Here is a 20,564-nt window from a genome sequence, read left to right on the forward strand (position 1 = left end):
TAATGCAGTTATGTTTTGAACTAGGAGTAGATTTGCTGTTGATATTTTAAATGCACACTGGGAAGTAGAGTCTCAAAACCAGTCAAACTCGAAGTCATCATGGAGAAACCCAGCCTCGAATTTTAACCAGATATGACATCACTCCACCCCACCGTGTATCCATCGACGGCGAAGGAACCAGCACTACAGTGGCCCCAATCCAGGACAGATGGACAGCTGAAAGCACCCCAACTGGACAGTCGGAAGGTTTTTTTGCTCTCTTCAATGATATAAAGCATAACAAATAAGCACCCTTCTTAGCCTTAGCTAGCAGCCAGGGCCGCAGAGAGAAAATACGGGCCTGGGGGGTCCAACGTACGGGGCCCCACCACTGTGTATTGCCTGAGTGCAAAAAAGTCAATGTTTGAAATCCATTGGAGTTCACTGATATTATGTATAGTACACTGAAATTTTATATTCATGTACCATTTTTTGCTCTAGTTCTTTGTAGTGCCAATGAAGGAAAAAACGTAGAGTTTTTTTATACTTTGGGAGTTTTTAATACCTCTTCGACAGTTTTGACTTTGAAAAGCGCCATTTTTACATTTCTTATAAAAGAAATGTATAGAATTCGCTCAAACTTTCAAGATTTTTTCCGAGGCCCGGAGGGCCGAGTCTTATATACCAATCGACTCAGCTCGACGATTTGGGACAATGTCTGTGTGTGTGTGTATGTAACGGACAAATTCTCATTCGTGTTTCTCAGCAATGGCTGAACCGATCTCATCCAAACCAATTTTAAATGAAAGAACTAAAAACAGTATGAATGCTATTAATTTGTTTTTGATTCTGATGTTTAGTTTCCAAGATATGAATGTTTGAATGCGTAAAAATGGCGTTTTTTGCAGTTTTTTTAAATTATCTGCCGAAATTGACAATATAGATTAACAATTTATATGTTTATAGACAGCTTTAACGAATACCTTTTGAACAAGCTATAGATTGTTGAAATCGGACTATTATCAAAAGAGATATTTAACATTAAATGCGGACGAAAGATTTTTATCATTTCCCATTGCCAGAAATATGATCAAAAAAATGTAATCTATTATTAACGCCAAAATGGCTTATTTTAGGTCAATAGTATCTTCGGAGAATTTAATGCAAGTAATATGCCCTTTCTTTTGGTATTGTGCTTTTGCTGATTAATCCCCCTATGAGTGAGACATTTTCACAAATTTTCGTGGAAGTGATTATATCGAAATGATGCCCTCAGCAAATTTGTAGCTCTTACTTTTGCGAATAACTTTACAAAAGACTTTAAATATCTATTTAGAATACTTTAAAAGTTATGGCTTGTTGTTTGTGGATTACTCTTTGTCGCCTATTTATTGTTCAATATAGTAATAATCCATTGAAATAAGCTAAACATTATTTCGATAAAACGAATTTTGTATTTCATTTTACTATCTGCAACCGCTAGAAATAATCACCGAACACTTCCAGGTTGGAAGGAACTTGATAACTTATCAGTGCAAAAATGTTCATCTGTGCGAACCTTCTGACTGCAATTTTTCTAACTTATAACCTTCGGATCGATCTGAAACATATCGGAAAATGAAATGCGAAAAAAAACTCCAAGCAACGGCGTAGCCTAGAGAAGGTTTTGGGGTTAAACACAATACAACGCCCCCCACCACACCCAAAAAAATATTGGATTGAAGTTGAAAATTTATTGATGCAGACTGACTTAATTCAATATTACAATAACAATTATCTGATCCGTAGCTTGATAACCTGTTGTTGTAAACATCATGAGGACTTTTGATAAATGGTCGAAATGGGGTCCTGATATGTAACTGATCTATTGGTCTTGATATCACAGTTGTCTAATAGCATCTATATCAAATTCCTGCCTGAAAACATTCCAATAGAAAATTCCAGAGTTCTGTAATCAATCATAATCCTCAGATTTATTTTTAAATTGAGCTCGTTTTTGTAGAAATGTACTGTAATAAGGGTCTTTATTTAATAGGAAGCGAAGTTAAAATTGATTTAAATAGTTAAAATTAAAACATAGAACTGCTCACCAAAAAAAATGCATAACTTTCAACATTTGCTAAAAATGTTTTTGCCTTTCTCATTCACTCTAAAATTCGTCAATCTAATCCCGACCCGGAGGGCTGAGTGTCATATACCAATCGACTGAGTTCGTCGAGATCGGAAAATGTGACCACTGTTTCTCAGAGATGGCTGAACCGATTTGCACAAAGTTAGTCTCAAATGAAAGGTACTACCTTCCCATCGGCTGCTATTGATTTTTTTTTATTGATTGGACTTCCGGTTCCGGAGTTACGAGTTGAAGAGTGCAATCACACAGCAAATTCCCATATAAACTGAAATGAAAAATTTTCAAAATCAAATTTGTATTTTTGATGCAAAATGACTTTAAAATTCATGAAACATTGAGATGTTTGACAAAAATTGACTTTTTTGGACTTTGGTACATTTTTGCCTTTCTAATATAGAAAGGTTATACAATCACTCTAAAAATCGTCAATCATACCGGCCCGGAGGAAGTATGCAGTGAGGGGTTGCTACTTTAAAATTAAAACTAGTTTAAAATTTCTTAACAAGTTGAAAATTTTCGGCAGGACCTGGACCTCCAGGATCTTTCTCCATGATCCACCGCTGGTTTCAAGCGGTGTTTCAGTATCACATAGTATCTCAAGATCGTGGCTGTCGATCCATTGTATGTATGTGCAAATCGTAGTGAACATGTAATATTCATTTCCACCATTGTATTGAACATAACCAGCCATGGAATCGTAGTCTGGACAAATGAGAAAAGCACAATTGCACCACTAGGTGGATTAAAACAGGTTTTTATTTTGGGAATGCGTCGAGTTGAGACGAAAACGTAATGTGATTAATAACGAGGATAACACTTTCCGAATGTAGAGAAAAATTTATGAAAAATGACGATTTCCATTCGACTCTAGCAGGTTTTGGAATTTTTTAATAGTTTTATTTTTTATTTAACCGTGATTTTTTAATAAATAGTGACCATCGCTTTACAACGTAGTCTATTTTTCATGGCTTGCGGTGAGCACGATCTCTCGAATTGCTGAACTGAAAATTATGGAATAGAAATAAATTTTTAGAATTCTTTACAGATTTAACTCGCCGCGCAGATGGCTCTGAATTAGACCCGCTGGTGCCCTAAGACGATTTCGCTAGATTTTCAGAGCACTGTGCACCCAGTGCATTAAGGCAAGTGACGGAAGGTTATCGAAAAGATTCGTGAAAATGAAAATTCCAGTAATGATGATGATTTTCCCAAACGGTTCGTTTTCGAGAGGTTTTTATTTGTTCTTTGGCATTAGGATTAGCGATAATAATTCAAATCAAGGATACTACTGGGAAGTCACCTTTAGAAAAATATCAGGAGCTGCGATTTCAATTTTCTTAGTTCTCAGTCGCGTTGGAAATTTGTGTAAAGTATAAACTTCAAATCGATTAAAAAAAATTTCGATTTTTTGGTTCAGTACAATATATAACCCCTTTAGGAAAATTCAGTTTTCCCACCACAATTTAGATATTTTATCAACAGAGCATTAACAATAATTGGTTGGTATGTCTATTTTATGGGCCATTTTTTCGCTTTCCCATTGATTTGGTTTGAGATTTCTAGCACTGATGTTGTCCTATGCTGATTTGAGCGATTCTCCGAGTCCTGCCACTATCCCATATAGTATGTGTTATCAAAAACATCGCGAAGCATCATGTTCTAAATGTTCTCAAACGATATAATATCCGAAGAGAGTGATAAGAGTTATAAGAAATGTCTCATCACACTGTTAGGTGGATTAAAACCGTTTTGTTAATAGTATTTGTAAAAGTAAGGAAATTGCAAGATTAAAAATATAGTAATTACAAAAATTAAAAATATCCAACGGGCGACCAACGGCAAAAGATAAAACAACAATAGGAAAACTAAATATTAAAAGAATGTACAAAAGAGCTAAAAATAACAAAACCAACCAAATAAACAAATTAATGTCAATTGTCAAAAAAGGTTTAATCGAGAAAAACCAAAACAAAACCGATAAAAAATTGATAAAGGAAAACAGGAAACTAGAAAAACATATTGCGAAGATTAAAAAAGTCGAACGTTATTGAACAAATGGTGAAAATAATGAAAAATCGATAGAGAAGTAGGAAATTTTTTTAGAATCAATGAAAATGAAAAAAAACTACTAAAAAGAATACAAACATTAATACAAAAAATGCATAAAACTGAAAAACTCGATAAATCAAGAATAATAAAATTTATTTCACATTAAAAACAAGACATATTTAAAGCAATAGAAAAAAAATAAATAAAACTTTGAGAATGTATAAAACTAGAGGAGTATATATAAAAGACAAGAATAAAATAACCATAAAGAAATTAAAAAAAATGAACGAACCAGAAAAATTTGGAAAGCTGGAAAATTTAAATGATGAAAAGACGAAAAAGTAAAGAAAATTGGAAGTATTGAACAAAAACGGAGCAAACAGACAAAATGGAAAACAAAAAATAATAGGAAAAAGCCAACATGGTATACTATAGAAACACAAAAATGAAGATATTAACACGAAAAAAATGAATAAAATGGATACTATTTAAAGAATAGAAAAAGTACTAGAAATGAAATTTGAAATAAATTCAAACAACTAACTAAATGTAAAATTAAGAAAAAGTGCGCATAGTGTTAAGAAAAGATAAATCAAATGTTTTTTAGGAAAATAAAAAAATATCAATGTTAACGTATTTTCCTCAACTGAAAAAGTACTTTCAAAATAGGTTAAATGGATAACATGTAGAAATAACAATAACGAATTAAATCTTAAGAAAAAACGTATAAAAATAAAAAAAAATATATTAAATGAACAATGGGAAAAAATAAAACTACGATAAACGGAAAGCTAAAAACTGGAAAATGAGGGAAAAAATAGGAGAAAGGTAAAAAAATAAATAATAAGACAAATTGGAATGAATTTGAATAAGTAAAATTGCTTTTGGAAATGCAAACAATATGAAAATAAAAAAGGAAATAGGAAAACGCTATGACAAGAATAAATGTAGCAAATAGACAAATTCTAAAAATTAGATGGAATGACAAAAGAAATAAATAAAAAAGCAAGGTATATAAATATGAAACAATAAGAAAAAAATTAAGAAAGCAGAATTTTCTCAAAAAAATGCGAATAATATGAAATAACAGAGAAAAAACTATAAAATAAAATAAGTGTTACCAATAGAAAAAAAAGCTAAAGAAAGGAACGTAAAAAATGGATAAAATAAAATTATGCAAAAAGATAAAAAAGGCAGAATCGTACAATTGTAGAAATACAAATACAAACATGAATCAAATTTCAAATAAGGGTTTTGGTTGGATTTACGCTATGCTGGTTTCGAAAACATTCATAATCCTATAAAAACATGGATTGTTCTTTTATTTGTGTTGGTGTGTTAGCACACCAACACAAATATTTTACAAGAATGTTGTAACTGATTTCTAGAAAATAGCTCAAAAATAAAAATAAAATCGTTACGTTCAGGAAGCGACGTTCAAAATCTCACGCTCACTCCTCCAAAATGAAAAGATTTTGTATGCGAATTTAACTTGCTACTTTAGTTAGCTAATCTTGCTAACTAGTTGATTTAGTTTGGTAGCAGAGTTCAATTTTCTCTTCGAACTCAATCAAACACAATTTAGCAATTTAGTTGAACGTATGCATCTTAGAATCATTGGCAGCTGAAGGATTGTGAACTGAGAGATCTTCTCTTCATGCTCCATGACATATAAAATTCAAAACAAAACTATTAAAATGTTAGTAGAATTTTCGCTATTCTAGTTACCTCATACACAAGATATTGAATTTTTAATTGTATTCTCAAATAAATTTTTGTCGAAAAAGTATTTGTCAAAATTTTGGTTTCTGTTAAAAATCCGGGCCCCCTTCAAAACTCCGGGCCCGGGGGGAAACACCCCGGTCCCCCCCCCCTCTCGGCGGCCCTGCTAGCAGCAGAAAAAAAAAGCTAACAACCAATGAAACCGAAAGGCTCAGATAGCAAACAGTCAGGCAGGCAGGAAGGCAGGCTCCAGGCGGAGATCGTGACCACCGATTAAGTTGTGAACTATTGAGTCAGCCATGGCGGAGGGATTAGTTTTTCCGCCCGGAGAGAGATAGAGTGAGAAACAGAGATAGACAGAGTGACAGTTGCTGCCGGTTGAGTTTATTAGGCTTCTAAATCGGCCATAATCTGGCACTTGAATCGGGTGGCCTCCGAAAAAAAAGTCACTCACAGATGGATAAGTGATATTATTCATCGCGTGTGGAGTGGTAGATAATGTGAGGCCAACTACGCTGAATCAGCCGGCTGTCCGGAGGGATTAGCGCATTATAGATACTTATATATAGTCGGGTCGTCGAAGGGGTGCTGACGCAAGAACAAGAACGCTGATTGATGTAGTGTAGTCGGTTTACCGGTTTCGGTTAGAACACGAAAAGGCCATGACCCAGCAGCGCCTAATCTTGGGTGCTGCACAAAACGGAACATCGATCGAGTTTCAAGCCTATTTGCATGAATTTAGCTCCGATACAACATGTTTTTTTTTCAATCAACCCTTTCCCATCAGCCGAACGTGATTTGACCTTTTCTGCATTACCTTACCTGCGGCGGTGGTGGTGGTGGTGGTCGTGCTGCTAAACGTCGTGTTGTCGTGGTATAGAGATGTAAACTGGTCGTAAAATTAACACCATTCGACATATTTTTCGCTGATATATGCAGCACACAATCCGCGAAGGGGCAGCAGCTGCTGGATCTTATTAAACTTACACAACATTCCATAATTTGTGCAAATTACACGATAATTATAGCTCGCTGAGATACTAGTCGTCACGGGAGCTGCTAAAAGGGGGTTTCGGTGGGGTAAACAAAGGGTATATGATGTTAGATTTGTCGGTGGTGATTGTTTCTATCCCCTATGCCTTCGCAGCTATCAATTGCTGCTCGCCACTGTGTCTGACACGAACTCACCACCGATTGCCCGGGGGTAGGGGGAAGGAGAGTTCAATCGCAAGGGCACGAACAGTGCCAAGTGAGAGTTTCTCAGCTTTGATCCCGGGGGGTGCAGCTCGATAGATCGGTCGGTGCGGTAATGTTTTGTTGCAATGACGTGATCTCACGCCTTAATGACTGACAGCTGCTGGTTGATGCGAGGATTTTGAATTGCTGCTGCTGCTGGTGACAATCACGTTGATCAGATACTAAAAATAAACTATGATGATCCGACTCGAAAGTTAATCTATTGTGCATTCGAGTTCTACTACAGATTAGAATTATGTCATATGCCAATCCTAACGTATGGAGAAACATAGACCCACACCCTCTTCAAGTTTTACTGCTGCATATTAACTAGGAATGGTCGTGTCGCATTGTTTACTTTTTTTAAAATTATACCAAGAAACAGGTTTAAGCGCCAGCTAACATGAGGCGAGAAATGGAAATGCTTCCGTACCACTCTAGCTCTGTCCAAACCAATATTGAATTTTGAAGTGCTTTTTGAAAAGGCAAGCGCCGACTTTGACGGTGCTATCGTTTGAAAATTTTCCCGTGTATCATTAGTTGCTCGTTTTGCCGCATCCTCAAATTCCTTGCCAGATCAGATTTCGTTTAAGAATTTTAAAACGCTTGTGTTCTGAAGCAGTAAACTTGAAAGGATCTATCCTGTCCTTAGATCACATTGCAAAATTAGTTTCGTTAAGAAATGATAATTTAATGTATGATACAATTACATAAAGAAATAAAAAAGCGATGCAAATGAGAAAATCAAACAAAAAAATGAAATTAAAACCACGAAAAACGCAAAAACAGTAAATAAAATAGTAGATAAAAAGGAAAATGGGAATTAAAAAATGGGATCAGGCATATGATTATTGAGAATCTGGACATTTCTTTTTTTTTTTTGAGAGTTGTCCTACTGGAGCTGTAGAGCTAGGTTCTCGAAGGGCTCCCTGTCAGAATCTCATACTACAATTTGCAGACGAGACAGGCAATGCCGCCCACTAAAACACTGCTTTAGGCCAATTGTAGCGGGCCGTGATTCTGAATGTGATATTCATTGTACGGTTCAGGTATGTGCGGGCGTAGGGACTCGCGATCGCGTGTATCATCGCGATGAGCTCGAGCATTTGTAGTTAACGTGTTCGATCGCGTGCACTAACGTGTATGTGCCTTTTGCATATTCGCGTGTATTCTTGGATAATCGCGCGCGGACCGTGAGTCTAATACTTTATTTTTTGGTGTACTGCTAAGATGCTAAAAGAGTGTGAGATCTTCCATATCACTAGAGTACCCGGTGATGTCGCCATGGAACGTGGTGTCCAGTGGATATGAGAGCTTTCTTTTTTCATTGATCCAATTGAAGGCATGGACCTAGTCTGCTGATATCAAGGATGGAAACATCCGGAAATGACCGATTCAGGATCGTGCGAGTGCAGGAGTTTTTAGGTTCACGCTTGAGACCGCGTTTGAAAATTTATAGGAGCTGAGACATTCACTTTATTACTGGGATGCCATCATATTTACTAGATCGCAGGTGTAGATGCCGGGGATGATCGCGAAGGGCTCAAGCATTTGTATATTAACGTGTTTGTCACGTGTATGTGACTTCGCGTGTATAACTTCGATTTTATAATGACGTAGTGTGTATTTTTGTTTGATCGCGCGCGGATTGTGAATCTGATGCTTAATTTTTGCTGTATGGTACAGATGGTAGTCCGTTTCCCTATGGGGAAACTTGAGTTCCAGGTCATGTCACCATGGAACGTGTTGTTTAGTAAATATGAGCGTCACTTTTTCGATTGGTTCAACTGAAGGCATTAGTCCAGACTGGTAAAACTTTTTAATTGGTATATGCACGATGACGAAGTAGGCCGATAAATGGGCAAACAACGACTCCCTTCCTGAGCCCCGTCCACGAATACCACCAATAGAACAATATTTGCAAACACGGCACACAGCAAAAGCCAATCTGCGTCGATCCACCTGTCGGCCACGACACCGCACATAGACCAGTGATTTCGCGTTGGTATGCGCCGGTGCAGAGTATGAAGCAACATATAACATAAAAAAGGCGCATAAGCCCTCTCGGTCTCCTCGATGCACCACTATCGAGGCGTAATGCTATACACATCTTAAAGCAATTGATGCTTGATGGGGAGGGAAAATGGAATGTGTTAGAAATTGATTATTTAAACTGAAAATTGGGAGTAAGGATAAAAAATGAACAATTAAAAGGGGAAAAAGTTAAAATGACAAAATGTAAAAATAATTATTCGAAAAATAGAAGTTGATGAAAATGAAAAATTGGCATATTTAAAGTGAAGGAAAAATGAAAAAAATGTAATAAAAATATTGAAAAATAAAAGGACTGATAACTAAAAAATGAATTATAGCGATAGAAGAAATGGTGAAATAAAAATAACATGAACAAATTAAAGAATAAATAGAAACAAAAAACAGCCATTAATCAACGAAAAAATGATAAGGCTGATGAGAACTTATGAAATCGAAATTTAGTTTTGCTTAGTAGGCCAATGCAATATGCACTATACTATATTTTCCCCTAATGAAAAAATAGGTAAAAACTTTTTCCTTGCGGGACATCACGCAGGACTAGGGTTAGCTCAGAAACACAAATAGTGTTTTAATTTTTGGAGCTAGCGTCAATTCGGTACTGGTTTAGTCCTGGCACTAAGTTGGTATCGAATTCTGATGAGAACAAGTCGAAATGAAAATTCCATAACTAATTTAGTTATATATTTTATGCTCTTCAAGCGCAAATTCGGTTTAAAGAACAATTTGAAGAATGGAAAATATAGTGGAGAATATTTGAAAAAAGTTTTAACAGAAGGAAATTGGAAATAAATGAATATGGGAAAACTAAAAAATTAAGAAAAGGATAAATACAACAACAAAGCTAAAATAAGAACGATAGAGAAATGAAGCAAATGTCGCTGAATAACACACGGAAGCGTTCTAAATACCATTTCTTAACGAAACTAATTTTGTAATGTGATGGACGATCAACAAGAAAATCGACTTCCGTCAAATCTAAGGACAGGATAGATCCTTTCAAGTTTACTGTTTCAGAACACAAGCGTTTTAAAAATTTTAAACGAAATCTGATCTGGCAAGGAATTTGAGGATGCTGCAAAATGAGCAACTAATGATACACGGGAAAATCTTCCAACGATAGCACCGTCAAAGTCGGCGCTTGCCTTTTGAAAAAGCACTTCAAAATTAAATATTGGTTTGAACTGATTTAGAGTGGTGCAGAAACATTTCCATTTCTTGCCTCATGTTAGCGTCATCCATAAATGACGTAGCATTATATGGATGACGGGGAAGTTTTGTATTTTGTGTGATGTGTGACGACAGGGTAGGGGGTCATGTCTTGCTACGTAGTTTTTTAAGAGGGTTTTGACCAGATGTCACGACAATCTCACTCATTTCATCTAGCTGCTAAGAACCACCTGTTATGTATTTATTTTTCAAGGTTTTCTAATTACAATGGAAAATTCTTAAACATGTGAGAAGTTAAAAACGAAATTTTTTCTTTGCTATTTACCGAACAATACATACTCAGGGGGAAGATTACCGTCAAGCTTCGTCGTTACCAGGGGGTATTTAGAGATTTGCGACGAAATGCTACGATGGGGGAGGGGGTGTTAAATATCGCTCAAAAAATGCTACGTCATTTATGGATGTAGCCAAGTAGTTATATTCCTTTATTTTTAATCTTTTGACATTCTAAACCTTTTCATGCTTATTAAAGTTTCTAATTTTTATGCTTTTATTTGTTCTTTATTTAATTTCACCAATTTTTATAGGTTGTTTTCCACATTGACCTGTAGTTTCAATCGAACATTTTTTATGCAATATTAAGGGGGGAAGTAAAGGTTTCAGAGTGAAAAAAAAAACACTTTTTTTCGAATTTTTTAAAACTTTGCGTGGAGAAAATTTATCAAAACTTTTGTACATTATAGTGTATCATTTCAATGACATGCTGTAATTTTTCTATGCAAAAATATCGACAAACAACTTTGTGACGGAGCTTTTTGCACAACGTTGTACAAAATCATGATTTGCAGTGTTACAATCATATTTTGGAGAAAGGAGAAAGACACAATTGCACCAGTAGGTGAATAACAAATGTTTTATGTACATTTACTAAAGTTTTCACCCCAAGGGCCATTCACCTTCTTTGGAAATAGTACACAATTAACAGAAATAATAAATTACAATCCATAAACAATATTAGGGGAAAAAATTAAATATTTTTGCTGACGTTCATTTTGGGCGCACGGCTTTCCGCTTCGTGTACATATCAATTTTCTTATTTATTTTAGTAGATTTAGCCTCTGCCGCTTGTTGATCATTTCGTCTGCCTTCTCCCTCGCTAGTGTTTGCGTCCATGTCGTCGTCACTAGTGCTTTGATTTTCGCTGTTAGATGTTTGGTGTTTTCGAATGGTATAGCTGTCTTCTTTTTTTGTTTATTTCTTATTTTGGCCTGCTGTCTGTAGTGTATCAGTAGATGGCGAAGGTTGTTTGATGGTGTTGGTTGTAGTAGATGAGTTTTCTTTAATTGTTTTGGCGCATGGTGACAGAACTGGCTCGTGGCCGTCCACGCTTCTTGGATGTAGTGAACACGATCAGATGATCTGCACACGAAAGTCAAGTAAGACGGTATAGGTTGAGAATGCCAGGGAAAGTTTCTTCAAGTGTCGATGGAGACGGATTCCACTTCTCCATACTTCAACATGAATTTTTTAATATAATCCGTGTTAGTATGAAAATAATGTAGGCGAATTTCCGTTATATCAAGGACCATGTACGGGGATCATGGATTTGACTTTTTCATATTCGACGTCGTGTTGCGTGTTGTTCGTCGCCAGGAAGCTTTCTGTCTCGTCTAAGGCGCTGAACGTTATTAGTACTACTTGCCTCGTATGGTGTAATTGTATGTGTGACACTTCTGTAAGCACAAGTTCCAATTTCACCTTGATCAATTGTTCCACCTCGCGCACTTGAGGTCTATGATGGGGGTCTGTAAAAAGTCAGTCGGGAATGTGTTCTCCCGTAATGGGCTAAATTTCACTCACAGTTGGGGACAACGGAATTTTGCTGTTACACGTTCACAATGGAGCGGCGCGGGTAGTAGTTTTTTGTTTGAATGCTATTTACAAGCGGTGAGCTTTTTGACTTCTAATCTGTACGAGATGAGGAAGCAGACTTCTAACTTTTGTTATATTTACGTTTGTTTATGTTAAATTTGTAATTTAATTTAATATTTTCCGTTATCCACTTTTTTCTTCACTTTATAAACATTTTGTTATTTTAAGAATCAGATTTATTTTATTTTTGGTTCGCAAAAGTAATTTTAAACTCTTTAGATCATTAACAATATACACTATTCTGCTACATTTGATTAGTGTTGCCACTTCCGGTGGGACTTTGATCCGGAGATTTTTACTGATTTGGGAATAACATGTTTTAGTATAGTCTCAGGCGTTTATTCTACTGCTTCAACAGGCTCAGGAATGTCAACCTATGCACTTGTCGCACTTAACTGTATTACTACTGCATTTTTCACCTCACATTGCTAAGTTTTCTGCAAACAAAATGTCGTACAAGCTGAATTTACGTAAATCTGTTGCCAACCTAGTTGACCGTTTCAGTACAAAAGGAACTCTTTGAGTGTTCAAGGACAATCTCGCGTGCCTCTGTTTTCAATGTTATGAAGAATTGCCGCGATGACAAAAAACCGGAAAAAGATATGAAATAGGTTGGACAATCAACACTCAAATTGGCACGAAATTAGTATTTCAGATTCAACTGTACACTTATTTTGAAAATAAATAGCGTAACTTATCATAATCACATGCTGGCACCACAATGTACAGCGGAACAACTAAAAAATATCAATTTGCTGCCGTACACTTCACCGTAAACACTTTGCGAATAGAAAACTCATCATTTGGGATGATAAATTTTACTTTTCATTTTTGTACCATAAATTAAGTTCAAACGGGGGCAATTGCACTGACGGCATCGAAGCAACACCAAACGATGTTTAGCATGTTGACAAACCAAAATTTGAACCGAAGGTGTTGGCGAGGGCAGCCATTTCAGAGAAATGGTGTTTCAGTGTCTCTGATCTGTTCAAACAAAGCTAAAGCAAGCGGTCGATGCTGATGTTTCTATCAGTAAATGCTTACAGAAATCGAAGTAATTCATCGAAAAATATCACACTCTTTTTAAAAAATCGGCCTGAAATCCGCGCCTTTAAAAAATCTGTCATCGGTGCAAGTGCATATTGTATGGCAAGCGATTTGTAGCAGTGTAATGAAAAGTGAGTACTACGCCACTATAAACTGTATTGATTTTTTACGGCACTGGCGCAGTTTTCTACACAGTTTTCAAAATTACGAAATTAGAATGTTGTAGACGATAGTTAACACACTTGATCCTAATCTTATAACTTTTAAATCAAGAATTTTTTATGGAAAAATTAGACATTTTGTAATCAATTTGAGATGTAACAACTGTGTATAATATGTAAATCGGAGGTCATCAGTAATAATTTCTAAAAGTGTTACTATGTTTTAATTGCCGCGAGGTTCTACTGTATCGATTTTGTTGGCTATTTTCGGCAAATTTGAGACTAAGAGAAACGAAAGCAATGAAATTGAAAGACGGATAGGTATTCTAGAGCGAATCAGTTATAAACTTAGAACGGAAAACTAGAACTAGGCAGGCTCATATGGGCATGATCGAAAGGAAATGTGAAGAATTCTTTGCCTTCTGCAGAGTAGGAGTTGGGCGTTGCACCCAAGTCTACCGCATGGTCTATGGCAGAACATAACTCATCAAGTTTATAACTGATTCGCTCTAGAATACCTATCCGTCTTTCAATTTCATTGCTTTCGTTTCTCTTAGTCTCAAATTTGCCAAAAATAGCCAACAAAATCGATACAGAATTTCTAAAAGTATTCCTAAAGATGATTTCATTAAAAACGTGTCGTCATGTGATCTCCTGACTACTATGGAAAATGAAACAAAACAGTTCATGATTAATAGACATGGAAGGTCAGCTAATAACCGTATCCAAGAAATTCTTTTATAGATGTAAATATTATTAGAAAAAAACTCTCCTCATAATTACTTTAGAGCCGTGAATTGTGTTTTGAATAAAATAAAGGAAAGTAAAATGAGCTATCAGCATCAAGCAACTCCTATTCAAAACTATCAATTTCTGAGTTAAAGTAAAAACCATATTGGCGTACGATAAAACATTTGTTAAAACACTCGGACATAACAATGCGTATTTTCTTCGCATATCACAGACATTTATGAGATTCTTAGCCGGTCGTAGCAACACTAAATAAACAAAGCAATACTATTGCCGTTCCAGTTCGGAATTATCAATGCACAGTACTACTCATTTTCAAACATGGCCTTCGTACTGAGTCGCTCTTTGATCGAACCGAACTGGACTAACTAGGTTGGATCCAGACTACATGATCTGAATGCTCATGAGATAGGAATATCGTATTATGGGGAACAATAAAAACTGGGGCGAAGTAACTCGATTTTCCCAGCTCGATTTCTCAACTTTCAGCTAAAAATACAATTTTCCACTATTTGACCCGATGAAATGATCCGGTTCGCTATGGGTTTCGTGCTCGAATCCGATTGAAGTTTTTCACCAAGTCTCACTTAGTATAAATATGCGAACGTGATACCAAATAAACTGCTATCGCTGCAGCTGCCAACAATATCGGCGACAGCGACCACCTCGTAACTAACTAACCCTTTTCCGCACCCAACCCACCATTTGAATCCTGTCAATTGAGCTGAAAAGGTTGATCTAATTACTTTGTAAGACCACCGCCCCAACTCTGCTAGTGAGGGAGAAAAACCGCATTTGAACTATGGATTTCTGTGTCCGAAGAAAGCGTAAAATAAACACCGAACAAGATTAGTGGCGCGAGGGGTGGTCGGCAGGGCAAATCTTTCTCCATAAGTAAATTTGCAAGTTTGTCCGCGAGTGAACGAACATAATCCGAATCGCAGCAAGCAGAAGAAGGCGCGTGCCATAAATTTCCCTTTCCCACCCACTTCTCTCGCACACGTTAGTTTTTACCGTTTTTACGCTCCGACAAATCAACGTAGGCGATGCACAACATGGCAAACTGTCACCGCGTAGCGAACCTAATGGACGATAGCTGCTCGACTGCTAGTTCGACCGATGGACGAAAGGATCAGCTGGAAGCCACCGCCCCCTCCAGTATAGATCCGGAAGAGCAACTGCTGCACACGGTCCGGAACTGCCTGGAGAGTAGCCGGTATCTGCGAAAGGTGCGTTGTGAAATGCGGCGGAAGGTCCTGGAAACGATTCAGGGATCCGAAGGAGATAACATGTTTACCGGTGGTGGTGGTGGTTCCTCGACAGCATCACCGCCTTCGGCGATTCAACTGATCAACCAACTGATCCTGGAGTATTTTGACTGGTATAATTTACAGTACAGTGCGGAGATGTTCTCCGTCGAATCCGAGACGCCCCGGTTAGCTGGTAAAGTTCGACGTCAAACCCTGCTGGCCTCGCTTAGATCCAACCTGGGGAAACCGCTTCAGTTTCAACCGGATCTGCCCGTTTTGGCAGAACTGATCATGAAGCTAGTTCTGACGACAGTAACGACGGGGGAGCACGAACCGACGGCGCATTAACGCTCTTTGGGACAATGTTTACAAACACGCGCGCCATGGTCTGCACCGGCCGGTCACCGCAGTTGCCAGTCCCCGGAGTCTACCGTCGTCAGAGTGATCCCCCCTCAAATAAACGAAGGGGAGTAAACATAGTTTGTAACGATCAATAAAATTAATGAAGCGATGCTCCACTGGAGCTGGTGATGTGGTGACGATCGAGACGGGTGGGGGACTTTTGAGCTGTGGAGTGAGACGGGAGCAGATGTAGTCGCGTGGTGTGCTGCTGCTGCTGCTGCCAGTTTGAAAAACACATTTTATTTGTAATGCCAGGGTATTTGCTCGTTACTTTAGTTCCTACATTGTTGCTGTTGGCGGCTTAATGGATTTTCTGTTCGGAATAAAATTGGTTTCTTCCTCTTGAGCTGCGACAGTCGAGGTGTGTTCTTTTTCCTTTCCAGCTTTTCCCACTCGGCGAGAATGGCAACGGTATCTACTTCCTGGTTGGTTGGTGTTTCGTTTGCATGTGATTTGCTTTCATGTTTGCGAAGGTTTATGAGTCTGCGCGACTGGATTGTCGTTTAGAAAGCTCTCGGTTCGAGGCGGGGGTGGTAATGGGTTCAGTGTTGGTTTCTTTTTTTTCTAGAAGAAGAGGCAGCTGCTGGTCGATTTTATGGTGGCAAGCAATTAGTCAACTCTGCTTAGACGATGAAAACGGTTGATCTTTACACCCGGCCGCGACCGTCGCTCGAGTTGTGTGATTCGATCCAAGTCTTTGATCAGCGGAATGAAAAATCGCTACAATTCCTCCAGCCTCCAGCCCTGATGCATCACTTAAAATTCTACAGTTGACTCGAGCGCAAAAAGCAACAAAAAAAATAAACGAAACATCTCATTCAGATGAAATATTGCTTTTTAAATTTTCTCTAATGATATTTCCCCGAAAATCGCCAGTCGTGTGTGCAAAGATGCTGTTTTTTTTTCGTTGGCTTCCTCCGACTTTTCCTCTCAACTGGCTACCTCCGAGCGAGCAATTCGTTCGAACACCTTTGCAATGTTGCTACGTCAAAGTTTACTCAGACCAGCACCGCCGACCGGGCATGCCACCGCACAAACAAGCAGGCGTTGGAAATTTGAGGCATTTTTTTTTTATTTTTGCACACTGATCTCGGAAAATCAGCATCAATTATCGTTAAAAATCATTTCCGAGAAACACTTCCTGCTGGTCGTCTATTCACCGCGGAACAGGTGGCTGGCTTGGCTTCTCGCTTTCGGATTGAAATTGAATGCTACTACTGTCGGTTGTTTTTTCGACTGATGGCGTAAACATTTTTTCTCCAGTGAGAGAAGTTTTTGCGATAGGGAGATTCCTCGAAAATGGTTCGTGATATATTTCTTGGGGTTGGCAGCTTATAGGATTCGGAGTCTTTTGAACCGAGTGACAATATAATCAATGACTAGTAGAATTGATCAACACTCCATACATCCATTTACACTGATTTATCCACGGCCTTTGACAAAATTACCAGATAAGTAGGTTTGGATTCAATTAATTCTTTTCTGAATTGACTTCACGCGTATCTGAGTGGTAATCAAAATTGAAGACTGCTTGACATCTCCATTTGCTGCTAGCCTGTAGAGTTGCTCAGGGTACTCATCTCGAACCTTCTATATTTTTACTCTATCTTAACGACCCTTTTTCAAAACATCATAAGAGCGCAAATTTGTCCATTTCGCACTTTGTATACTTCCATAGATTCTTCCGAACTATCTAGATGTGTCTGCTGCTGTATTCATTGCCGATCCGCTACAATCTCGAACCGACTGTTAGCCTTCTAATTCATCCTTTTTTCGCAGTCCTGCTGCCAGCTGCCACCATGAAGGGGCCCTTCGTTAGTATGTGTCATTTATGCAATAGCCATTCTCGTGTCTTCGATTTTCCTTTGTCCCGTAATGCTGTGGAGAACATGATAAAATAGAAAAAACGGTAAAATGATAAAATAATGGCAAAAATTAAATAACTGAAGAAAAAGTAGGACGATAGAAATAGGGCGAAGAAAACAGGACAGAATGAAACGAAAGAAAAAATAAAACATAGCCAAACACAACAATGCACAGTGGTCCGAATCCACAATTTAGGAAGACAAAAATGTTTGTAGCTAAACCTTATATTTTAGAGCTACGATGTCTTCAGGACAAATAATCAGTATCAAATAGGCCATCTCCAGATGTAGATGGTATTAGGGTGGCTCTTATTGCTAGGGTGTCTCAAAACTTATTTTCTGAATGTGGGGAGATAGACAATTACAGTCTTCAGTAATATTATAGAGAAACTTATGCCAAGCAACTTTTCCGAAGACGTCATAGTTATATCTCAAAAGGTTTTCATTCTATAGCTATTTTAATTGAACAACTTAGGGTGTACCTAACAAAAACTGTTTTTTTGCTGTAACGTTTTTATTTTTTATTTCTCGTAAACGGTGTCTTCAGACAACTTTTAAAGCTCACTGAGGCAATTTTTTTAATAATAGAAAAATTCAAATATCACTTCCAGAACCAAAGTTATGAGCAATATTAAGTAAAATATGGGTCCTTTAAAAATATTTATATCTAAAATTGGGGCAAACGAAAAAAAAAATCTTCTTGCATTTCAAAGAGAATACTTTCAGGCATGTTTAGAAAAAAATGGTGAAGGTGATATTTCTAAAAAAAATTAAATCAAGTTTGAAAATTTTGATTTTACTACTGAAAATGCCCCGTGTAAAGTCAAAATTTCTCACTAATTCACCACTAGTGAAAAAATTTTCCCGAGACTGAGGGATAACCCTTTTGTAAATGAGTGGTTGAGATCGTGAATAAATGGTGGCGCTATAGTGTTCTATTAAAATTCGCGAATCGAAACTTTTTTTAAGGAATTTCCTCATAGTGTTATGTCTGCTAGTCTGTGATATTATGGTCAACAATTTTTTTTCGCGGTAGCCATCTAGATTTGATTTTACAATGCCCCATCCTACCAAAAAATTGGATCCTTCATCGAAATTGCGATATCACCTAATTCGGGTGGCCTATTTGAGAAATTTTGACTATGCACGGGGCATTTTCAGTAGTAAAATCACAATTTTCAAACTCGATTTAAATTTTTTTTAGAAATATCACCTTCACCATTTTTTTCTAAACATGCCTGAAAGTATTCTCTTTGAAATGCAAGACGAAAATATTTTTTTCGTTTGCCTCAATTTTAGATATAAATATTTTTAATGGACCCATATTTTATTTAATATTGCTCATTACTTCGGTTCTGGAAGTGATATCTGAATTCTTCTATTATGAAAAAAAAAATTGTCTCAATGAGCTTTAAAAGTTGTCTGAAGACACCGTTTACGAGAAATGAAAAATAAAAACGCTTTTAATCCACCTAACAGTGTGATGAGACATTTCTTATAACTCTTATCACTCTCTTCGGATATTATATCGTTTGAGAACATTTAGAACTTGATGCTTCGCGATGTTTTTGATAACACATACTACATGGGATAGTGGCAGGACTCAGAGAATCGCTCAAATCAGCATAGGACAACATCAGTGCTAGAAATCTCAAACCAAATCAATGGGAAAGCGAAAAAATGGCCCATAAAATAGACATACCAACGAATTATTGTTAATGCTCTGTTAATAAAATATCTAAATTGTGGTGGGAAAACTGAATTTTCCTAAAGGGGTTATATATTGTACTGAGCCAAAAAAATCGAATTTTTTTTTAATCGATTTGAAGTTTATACTTTACTCAAATTTCCAACGTGACTGAGAACTAAGAAATCAACGCTTTTTCTTAAAAAGGGCGATACTAGCAGTGATACCATTCAAAGAAAATCAACAGTGAATATTTCCAGACTTGGTTTTATTATATAAGAACTATTGTGTTTTTACATCCTAGATTACATGATTCAGTGATCGAAACCCAAAACTTCATAAAGTATTTGAAATTATTAAATTAAAATTTGTTTTTGCTATTGAAATTGACAAAATGATAGTATCGCCCCTTTGGCGATTGTTTACTTTTTCGGTCCCACCTATCAGCATTGAAGTATCGCCCTTACGTTTTTTTACAATAACTACCGTATAACACCACCGATTTCGTCCGTGTTTTTTCAATAGCGATCATTGTTACTATTTACAGCTGGTATCAGAAAATAACAGTTTCGCCTCTAAACTGCTAGCAAAAAAAGTATCGCCCTGTTTGTTTGCATGGAGCGTGGAGGGCGAAACTTTAAATAAATAAACAAAAATACAGTTTCGCCCGTTGTATTTTTTGCTGTAGTTTAAGAAAGCAATATCGTAGAATCCAATTTTTTAGGTTAATTTGTTGCATTTCAAAGCTCTCATGCGCATGTATGAAAAAAAGCCTTATGTTTACATTTGTAAGTATCGCCCTTTTCACAAAAAAGAGTTGAAATGAAATCGCAGCTTTTGATATCACGCTATCTCTGAAGTGCATGCGTGCATAGTTCCAAATTTTACTTTGTCATCTACTTTTTCTAAAGGTGAATTCTCAGTAGTATCCTTGATTTGAAATATTATCGCTAATCCTAATGTCAAAGAACAAATAAAAACCTCTCGAAAACGAACCGTTTGGGAAAATCATCATCATTACTGGAATTTTCATTTTCACGAAACTTTTCGATAACCTTCCGTCACTTGCGTTAATGCACTGGGTGCACAGTGCTCTGAAAATCTAGCGAAATCGTCTTAGGGCACCAGCGG

At 37.0% G+C, this 20,564-nt stretch overlaps 2 protein-coding genes across 5 annotated transcripts in view; one reads left to right on the plus strand and one right to left on the minus strand.

Moving 5' to 3' along the window:
• The window catches only part of LOC131686146 (uncharacterized), a 546,994-nt gene that overhangs the window by 410,450 nt on the left and 115,980 nt on the right, over nt 1-20,564 (minus strand). The window lies entirely within an intron of this gene.
• Nucleotides 15,285-15,827, plus strand: LOC131676136 (uncharacterized). Its single transcript, XM_058955259.1, has one exon. It carries the CDS (start codon nt 15,285-15,287, stop codon nt 15,825-15,827), a length of 543 nt encoding a protein of 180 aa, XP_058811242.1.

The sequence above is a fragment of the Topomyia yanbarensis genome, chromosome 1 (genome assembly GCF_030247195.1).
Source record: "Topomyia yanbarensis strain Yona2022 chromosome 1, ASM3024719v1, whole genome shotgun sequence".
Lineage (NCBI taxonomy): Eukaryota > Metazoa > Arthropoda > Insecta > Diptera > Culicidae > Topomyia > Topomyia yanbarensis.

What these genes read in the sequence shown, in the direction of transcription:
- LOC131676136 (XM_058955259.1), top strand. Translation starts at nt 15,285, where the DNA reads ATGGCAAACTGTCACCGCGTAGCGAACCTAATGGACGATAGCTGCTCG.